Below are 9,901 nucleotides of genomic sequence, written 5' to 3' on the forward strand. Positions count from 1 at the left end.
CAGAGCGCTGCATTTTAAATGCAGCATATTTCATGCGTCAGCCTTTTGTCTCTAAAAAAGAGATTTACAGACAGTTCAAAAGCCAGCTAAGAATTTTCCATTTCTTTTCAGGGTGCATAAAGAACCTCTTTATTATTCATAGTGTTGGGTGGTGAAAGGTCTCAGAGTGACATGGGATTGTCATGCTATTGAAAGGATCTCTCTCTCTCTCTCTCTTTCCTACTCTCTCAGTACTCTGTGTATGTGAGCAGATCTAGCTTTTCTCATGATTAAAGGGGAAGCATAATAAGTGTGCTCTGATTACCATGAAAGACAAAAAGCCCCCCCCCCACCCATCCCATCGTTATGCACACACTCACACACATACCCTCCAGATCAGATGCCCCATTCCATATCATCTGCTGTTCAATTTGTGTCTCCATGGAAACACAAACGTTAGAGGTTTGAGTGGTTGTTGGTTTATAATGACCGAGCTGAACTCCAGAGGTGATAAAAACAAAGTTCTGATCAGTCGTACTGAGCCTTTTTTGGTCTACCTTGCGGCAACCTGAGTTTTTGTGTCTGTTTGTTTATTTATGAAGTTTGCCCTAGCCTTTGAACAGAATTGTGGTTTTAAGATCACCTCTGCTTCAGAATAGAGTTAAAGCTAACTGTGTGTTCCCCGTAGCATGGATGCTTTGTGGAAATGCCTGTATGGTGACAGTGTGTTGAATCGTTCTTGGAGATTTTTATCATGTTTAACCAACATAAATTTTTGTACTGATGCCATTGAAAGACTGACAATACACATAAATTGGATTTTAGTCTGAACTCCTCTTAGAATGTTTTTGATGTATGTATACATTATGAATACATATACTAAAATAAATGGATTTTAATGTCTTAATATTAGTGTAAAATAAGGAATTACAATCTGTTTGTTACTTAAAGAAATACAGGAAATAAAACAGCAATTTAATAACCACTCTTCTTTACCCTTTACAAGGATGAGTTGGCCCTTGGCTTTGGACTGTTTGACATGATATCAACAGACAGGCTTTCACATAGTCTAGATTCATGCACAGACATAGGGAAGGGTTATGTTTTCTGGTGTAATTTCAAAAGGCTGGCATGGGAATCATGTGAAGAGTGCTAAAATACATCAGTCCTGTTCTTGTGAGTGGATATTACATATTACATATCCATCTATGTGTGTATCTACACCTCCTTATTGTGTTGTAGATTTACCATTGTGTTTATATTCAGGTCAATATTCTGCCTGAAGGTTGTGGACTCATTCAGAGTGGGATCCAACTTACCTTTTGGCTTTCTGAAGGGTCAAAGGTTATGTGTCTTCTCTAGTGCTCAGAAACAGGCACATGAACAGTAAGGAGCCACCTCAAACGGATTTGCGTTCAACAGAACAAGTGGGCTTATAGGCAGTTGTCAGCTGTGTAATTAAACTTTCAGTGGTAATTACGATAGCAATGTAAAAATCGGTGTTTGTCTCCACTCTAAAGCGTGCAATGTTGAGGCTCATCTGGGGGAAATGGCTGTTCTGTGGAGCTGCATATGAGACTTCCTGCTGTGCCTGTGTGTGACAAATACACTGGGGGCTATCTGAGAAGGAATACAAATCTGGGGGAGATATTTGGTATTGCCGTTGCTATGGTGAAAGGACCTGTTGGTTTAATTCATTGTAATGGTATTGGGATAAGCACTATTTCTGTCTTTGCCATCTTTTCTCTATGTATGTAAGTGCTGAATACTTTCTGTTTTCCTCAGCAGTATTTTGGCATATTTTAGAGGATGTTTTTTATTGTCAAATAAAATTGAATTTAAGGTTTGTATTTCTGCTTTGGCGTTGGCAGGCAACCAGCCGTCGCCACTGGGCTCGGTGGAGAGCTACAACCCTGTGAGGAAGCGCTGGGAGTATGTGGCCCCCCTGCCCAGCCCCCGCTGCTCCTGCGCTGGCCTGCAGACCCCTCACATGCTCTTCCTCATCGGAGGTGTGGCACAGGGCCCCAGCAATGCTGTGGAGGCCCTCTGCCAGAGGGAGACTGTGTGAGGCACGCACACACAGAGACAGACAGATAGGTGGACAGAGGAGCCAGGACGAGCAGAGCGAATTAAACAGTGCTCCATGTTCTGCCTTTCCCAGCTCCGCCCACAGCTAGTCTCAACCCACCAAAGACTATCGAGGCATCTGGAATAAACAGAGGAGTTCTGAACATTAATTTGTCCTCCGTGTTTTAGGGGGATTCATCTGCAGATACAAGAAAAATGACATGCCCGTTCATGGGGGAAAATAAGGTTATTTTCATGATGGATGAAACAGACAGGAAACACAAGCAAAAAAATAAAAAATACACTAAAGAAGCCTTTGAACTGTATAGTCGTTTTCACAATCACAGCAGGGTACTCTACTGAGAAAAGGAACTTAGGGCCATAATGCAAAGCCACTGCAGCACCTGCTTGCAGTAGCATATTTAGCACTTTTTTATTTTCTAAAAAAACTAAAGAAATACTTCTTTTTATTTTTTATCTCTAGAGAGATGCATGTGTGGGAAGAGCACTGTTCATAATAAGGAATGAACATTTGAATGAATACTCACCTGATGTAGAATGGCTTAGCGAGGACAGGATAAATAACACACACAGAGTAGCGCACAGAATGAAGGCTATAATCATGTGATGTAAAAAAAACAATACTAGGCATGATTCAAAACCTTTATTTTACAGCTACAGTGGGTTTTATACACGTAAACACACATTCTCAATCAGTTACAGATTTGCGTACGTTACCTCAGTGTGAACACTCCCAAACATTCGAAACTTTTGTGGATGCATAACCAGCCAGTGCTTACTATGGTCACAGTAGTGCTCAATAGATGCTTACTGAAAACAAATTGATCAGATGGTGTATATTAGGGGGTGGAGTCAACCTACTGTAGCCCAGGGCTGTGACCCTATCACACCATTGCTCTGCCTGACAGGTCCTCTACAAGGCAGACCACATAGCCCACAGCTGATTACCTTGATGCCATGGCAACGGGATGAAAGCCTTAGCGGGAGTGGACAGAGCAGTAGATCAAACATAGCCTTACCCTCTCTCTTCCTCTCGGATTGGAAAGTTTACCATTTTGAACATCAGTGCTTTATTTACAAAGCGCTGAGTCGTGTTAACTGAGGACAGGGGAAGAGTTCTCAGTGGGAGGTGGATGGTGCCCTTGTCCCATCATTGCTCGTCCTCTCTGGCTTTGGACCAAGTGTGCTGTGCTTAATTTTGAAGTGGTGGCACGGTGAGATTAATGGTGGATGAGAGGTTAATGATACTGAGCTGCTATACATCTTCATTGGACTGTGTGTTTTGATTACACCTGGCCTGCCCTTCTCCCCAGTCCTTCCACTCCCAGGGAGCTGGCAGTGCTGGAGGTGTTAGGGAATCATTCACACTGTGGCCAGGCTGTAGGGGTCACTGTCAACAGGACCACAAAAGGCCTGCTTTCGTAAAAACTGATTTAGAACAGAATGTGTCTGTTTGCAAATTTGAGTGTTAGTTTTGTGAGGAAAAGCAAAAAAAAGGTACTTTCCCCTCTGCTTGTCTCCTACATTTCAAAGCAAGACAAACTAACTTTTACCATTTATTTATTAAGGGGCAGCAGGGCAGTCTTCACTGAACTCCCTAATCCTGAATTTTTCATATTTTTGGTTGATTGTGCGTGTGTCTGTGTGTGATGGTTCAATCATCTTTCCAGTATTTCATCTGAAGTGATCAACAAGCAGCCCCATGCTTCGATAAATGGCTGACCCCTCATGAGGTTAATGGGGTGTTTGTTCCCTCCGTGTCCCTGTATACTGATTGTCACAGGTCTGACACTGCCATCCGGTTTATTATCCGTTTTTGATCAGCTGCCTTCCTGCTTTGGGGTGGGGATTATGTTGTTCCACAGCAGGCATGGCAAGGTGTTGGGAAAGGTGTCTCTCTCCTATGGCACCATGCCCTGCTTTTTAATGAGGACCTGTCATGCTTCACCAGGCTGTCCACCATGAGATATCTACATATTCATAGCGCCATGGTCTCAGGGGTTTGTGTCTCCCGGACAGGGAGAACAAGCAGTACGAAGGAGCTCAGCTGTCACTGGCCTGTATCATACTGCTGCAATTAAAATTAATTGCTGCTGGTATAGTCCTGCATCTAACAGATGCAGGCTAGCGCTAGGATCAAAGCCTTCTTCAGTTATACACCACACTCCGCCCCTGCAAACACATGCACCTTTTTAAAGCTACATACAATTTAGAGTAAGGATATCATGATTGCTGTCAGCTGAGTGAATGGATTATTAAAAAACATGTCAAAGAACACCAGCCAGAGGGATTGGTTGACGGGACCTTGTTTAAACAAACATTAGCTGCATGATTGGAGTTCCTGGAGGAGGAAAGAGAAAATGGTAAAACAATCAACTTATAAATATGAACATTTTCTTGTCGTTGCAAGGCTGTATTATTTTTCTAAGGTTTTCAAGGTTTTATTTTAGTAGTTGCTGAGATTGTTTCTGACATCTTGGTGCAGCATGGTGTGGTTGTCTACAGTCATAAATCAATAAGCTTCTCAGCTGTGTGCCTGTGAGCTTTCACTTTAAGACTGCTTTTTGACACATGCTGTATGCTGAAGGCTTTTATAAGCTCAGTGGTTTTGGCAAGTTTGAAAAACAAAACTATTCCAAGTTTTTATTTTATTATAGTGACACATTTGCCATAAGGATGGTTTGGTCTGACCACAGATTCCCTCCTGTTGAAATTACCCTGCCTGTTTTTCACTGCTCTGTCTTATGCTTATTTGTTTGCCTCTGTCTAAGGTTAAATGTGTGGGAGAAGGAAGTTTTTTCGTGCATATAGTTCAGCTGTTATGTAATATAGGTGACTATATTCATTTCAGAGTAGGAGGGGTGGTTGAGGAAAAGATAAAATCGGTTCTGTCTGCCCCTGCATGTGTTCAGAGATTGACAGAGAACTTGTGATTGGGTGCTGTGCCACCCTCTCCTCTTATTTAAAATCTCTTTCCCTTGACTGTGTTACTGTGTCCATCTCCCCAGAAATACATATATATATACATGCCTAGTACCGAGCTTCTTCAGAAAACCACTCATCAAAAGCCTCATGCTTCCACCATCCAAATATGTAAAACTTGACTGAAAGCACGGTGACTCATTCTTTACCATCAATCTCACTGTCTTCTCAGTTTTGGGCAGTGAGGCAGAGGCAGTGAACTGATCAAAATTATAGCAACAGCCAGAGATAGTAAAATGGCAGGCATATCTTTGGGGCTCCTCAGTGAATTTTTAAATTTTATTTTATTTTTAAATTAGAGTCCTTATGGAAAAAGAATAGCACCCATTGTAAAGAACTTTTCAGAGCTGGCATTTAAATCTGAAATTTGTTCATTGATTTTTCTCACAGCTTTACCTTTGTTTACACCATCTTGACTGTGAACGTGCACCTTAGTCTTAGTACCAGCAGAGCACCATGGTCACCGTGATGTAAGTACTGTAGCAATTGTGTTCACGTTATGTATTATTTCTTTCTGTTTTTGGTATTATCTCTCTCAAATGTTGGCTCTACTGTGTTTGTGTATACTTCTGGTTTGTTTGACGTTTTCTCATAGTACAGTTTGTGTTCAGTAGGATTGGCCATTTTTTGTGAAATGGAGGTTCATGTAATATTGATCTGTGTGTAACGTACAGCCAAGATCAGGTCTGTCATTTTTATTATCTATGCTGTGCTGTAATATCTAATCAGTGCGTAATACAGAAGTTGTAGCTGATTGTTCCTGAACGTCTCACGTATGATATGTATTGTACTCTGCACAGGAAAATTTTGAAACTGTGAAAATGTGGAATTTGTGGCGGTCTTCTACTCTAAGTGGGTTCACATTTTCTGTGAAGCTGGGGGACATTTTCAGTTAATAAGTGAAGATAGGCCAACTTAGGTTGCACAGACAGGGTTTGTTCTCAACCAACTGTGACTACCTGACAATTTTGACATATCACATAACATTGCTGGATGGGAATCAGTGACCTACAAGTAGACAGTGCTTCCTGGCTCTGATCTGTGATCACTTAATCTTAATACTAATATTAACCTCATTCTGCAGGAAGCTTAAACTGACCATATGATCGGTGATATTGGAGCACAGTCTAAACCATTATGTACAGGTGTTTCTTTATTCCAATTACAAGCAGTGAACACATTATAATTACCCACAATACACCATGGGTTACCTGTATGCCATATTTAGCTGGATTTTTGGGTAAATGAAGGGGTGTCTTGCAAATCTATTTAATATACAGGCTATTACAGAATACAGTTTCACCAAGACATGGCAACTGGAGCCAAAGACAGGAAAACTTTCCCCACTTGAGTGAAAACACCACTGCTGTTGTCACTTTACAGCAGAAAGTGTCTGGAAGCAATGTGGCCTAGGAAATTTCTACCCCCACATTTACTGATCCAGGGTTGTTTGCCTCTACTCTGAACCTCAGCCTTTTTGCAACAATAGAGAATACTGATCCATGATCTGTGGATGGAGGTAGAAACTGTCAGCATCAACGGCATGTCTTCGTTCCCACTGGACTCATTGACAATGATGTGTCTGGGGTGTTGTCTGTGACCTTAGAAGGTAGTAGAACCACAGAGAGCTGTGCAGGGACACGCACTGGTTAACTGTTAAAGAGTTCTTTCCGCTAGAGAAGGAAAGAACCTATGTATGTTAAGGAGTGGCAGTGATGTCAGTACAGTAGCTCAGTGCCTATATTTGTGAGGTAGTGCCTCTTATTATATAATAAAATATTTTATTGGCTGTTTCATTTGCTGGTTGTGTCCCTTTTGCTTTCTCTTATAAGCAATGGCTTAAAGGTGAACAGGTGAATAACTTTGCCTTTCTTACAGAGTAAAATCTGAAATGCCACCCATTTATAATTGATGATGTGGAGGTTGGCTGAATCCTCACATATTGCGAAATGTTGCCATTTACTTTAAAATGTTTGAACATTCAAAATTCAAAAGTTCAGATTTTTCATTTGTGGTGCCAAGCTCCCAAGGTCCCAATTTATATGTTTATAGTTGATTCATATATAATGAAGGCTAATACACAAAAATTCAAGACCTGGATTTTGATAATAAATGGATTGTGCTGTTAAAGTATTTCCCCATTGTCTTGTATTATGCAAAATGACTGAAAAATTGTAGTGGAATGACACCAAGCTCCATGCAATTTGAATGGGGTTTATGATTAGGCTTATGATAGCTATCAGGTCATCCCCTATCCTTTTGAAGACCAAACAAAACCAGACTGCTGAGGCTGTTTCTAGTGATAAACCCTGTTCTCAAGAAAAATACCCCAACATTCACTGACACTGTGCTGATCATATTAGACTCTTTAGCACAGGCTAAAAAAGGTGGGGTAAACACTACATACTCCTGGCTCTCCAGATCTCACTCATTTCCAGTGACAGCTGGGCCTTTAAAATGAACCTAAAAGGAAAATTCACTGGTTTATTTCCCAGTTGTGTTTGTTCTATTTCACATGACCTGACATTTAAGACATCAGGGACTGTTGGTGTTAAGAAAAAATGACAAATTAAAATTTAGCCTAGAGGAAAGAAACCACGACCATGTTTTAAAAAACAATGAAACGGTCACTTCCGGGTTCCTGTAGAGAGTGTTCTGACCCATTCTTTATAAAGTGTCTCTGCTGAAGTAAGTATGAGCCATACTAATACTGGGCTGCAGATGCACATACCCACATTTACATCAGTTGGCAGGAGCCACAGAATACACCACACCCCCTCCCCCCCGACTCCCCCAAGAAGAGCGATATGTTTTCAGCTGCAAATCCGGCCGAAATAGCTTGTGGGCGAGCAGAAGCACTTCAAACTTCTCAGAAATCAGCTTTATGGTAATGAGCACTGTAAAGCAGGAATGTGTATAAACCAGAATCCAATCTGTGCTCCTATTATCATTCATTACATTCACAGTTCATTTCGCAAAGCAAGGTTTTGCTCTGAAAAAGAAATAATTATGAGGAAACACAGCACATCCAATTCAGATCCATCATATAGGGGATTTTGCTCTCGTAGAGGAATGTCTGAAGAATTCAACACACATCAGGCTAGGGAAAATATAGAGCAGTATACATGTTACTTTTGTGCAGCTTTTAAAACCTATGTATTCTATCTTACTATTAACCTTTATGTATACAGGGTAGATAGTTGCAGCAATGCCCTGTTAATTCCCCCAAGTAGCCTAACCTGCATTGAGAATGGAATTCGAGGATTTATTTTAACAAGTTAGATGGATGAGAATCTTTAAAGTACTGGTCTTTTAGCAGCCCAAGAGGACGATACAACATATGGCCAAACACCGGCTCATTATCGTCAAAAACCAGGGACCCCAACCTCTGGGACGTGAGCGGCAGCAAACATTGCTAACAGATATTGATTTCCTGCCTTAGAACTAGGAAGCTGCCCAACACAACAATAATGTGCCCCAAAAGGTTCTCCAAAGACTGGCGTTGGTACTGTTATATCAGTCATTTTGCAAACAAGAGTGTTTACAGTTTCACATAACACATTTAAAAATAATAATAATTTTTTAAAAACAGTCAAATATAATCATACGTTTTCCTGAGTCCTGTAAATATCTGACTAAACCATCATGAGCAATGCTCAATATGCCTATACTTACAAGGAATGACTATTTGATGAGTCACATCCATCTGGGACATTACACCTCCACCTTCTCATTAAAAGGCCATCTCTAAAGAAATACTCTCAAGGACCAACATCAATGTCCTCAGGGATTAGAATATGAAATACGCAGGCCTGGATCATTTTTTGTGTTGAAAAAAAAAATCTCTCAGAATAAAAATAATATTGCATTTTGTAATAATCTGAGCCTATGTAGTCATCAGAACTTTTAGCAAACAGAGAAACATCGAGCGGTGTTACAGCTCATGATGTATGAAATGTGTCACTGAAATCACCAGGGTTTTATCCTCCAAAGGCTAATCGTTAGCACAGATAGTTTGCATCATGGCATGAATGACAGTGCATGCTGGGAATACAGTGGGATATTTCTGGGATATTTCTGGGCACACTTGTCTAAAACGTCTGGCATCTGCAGTACAGAAACTTCTGTTTGAGTTTCAGAATCTTTCTATGTATTTCCTCACACCCACATTTTCTCAAACACCATTCCTTAGAATAACACACTCAAGGACAGAGGGCCACACACCAACCAACAGACAAGCACGCTCCAGGTCAAACAAGATCTACCCAATGTAATGGCACATCACAAAACCCACCTCAAAACCCCAAACAAAAGCATTATTGCCAGTGGAGCCCCTATATCCCCAAGTATACAAGCCAGTCACAAATTCTTCAGGCCTGTATCAGTGCTAGACCCTTCATAAGGAACTGTTCATACTCCACCTGAAGACAACCATTCCTATGAGCAGACTTTGTTTCTGGCTGAACTGTTTTTCTTTCCTTTTTTCTGTAGAAACATATTTTTAGTGTTTTTATTCACTTTGTTTTGGGGATCTTAATACAGAACCAATATGACCTGGCTGTAAAGAATAAGAACTGTGAGTAACATCTAAGCCTTAGATGGCATGCCTCTGGGACAAGTTCATAGGTATGTGAAATGGAAGTTTTTATCACCTAAAAATCAGAACTTTCCTCAAAATGTTAAAATGTACTGTATGCCTCAAGCACATTACCACACACTAGCAGTGTCCAGACAATTTTGAGCTATTTCAAAGAAGTAGCCACACACTCAAATTTGGAAAAGTATTTTAAAACATTTTTTGTCGCAAAAAGGGTCAACCTTGCAAGTATGTCTACGAACAAACTCAGGACTG

General features: G+C 40.7%; 1 protein-coding gene across 1 annotated transcript in view; it reads left to right on the forward strand.

Annotated features, from left to right (window-relative positions):
• Positions 1–6,845, forward strand: part of klhdc8b (kelch domain containing 8B) — a 65,642-nt gene extending 58,797 nt beyond the window's left edge. The window contains exon 6 of the mRNA XM_035383072.1: positions 1,851–6,845. Coding sequence (XP_035238963.1) covers positions 1,851–2,047 — 197 coding nt within the window. The 3' untranslated portion in view covers positions 2,048–6,845. The remainder of the gene's footprint in view (positions 1–1,850) is intronic.
• The last annotated feature ends 3,056 nt before the right edge of the window (positions 6,846–9,901 follow it).

Source organism: Anguilla anguilla, chromosome 11, assembly GCF_013347855.1.
Source record: "Anguilla anguilla isolate fAngAng1 chromosome 11, fAngAng1.pri, whole genome shotgun sequence".
Taxonomy (NCBI): Eukaryota; Metazoa; Chordata; class Actinopteri; order Anguilliformes; family Anguillidae; genus Anguilla; species Anguilla anguilla.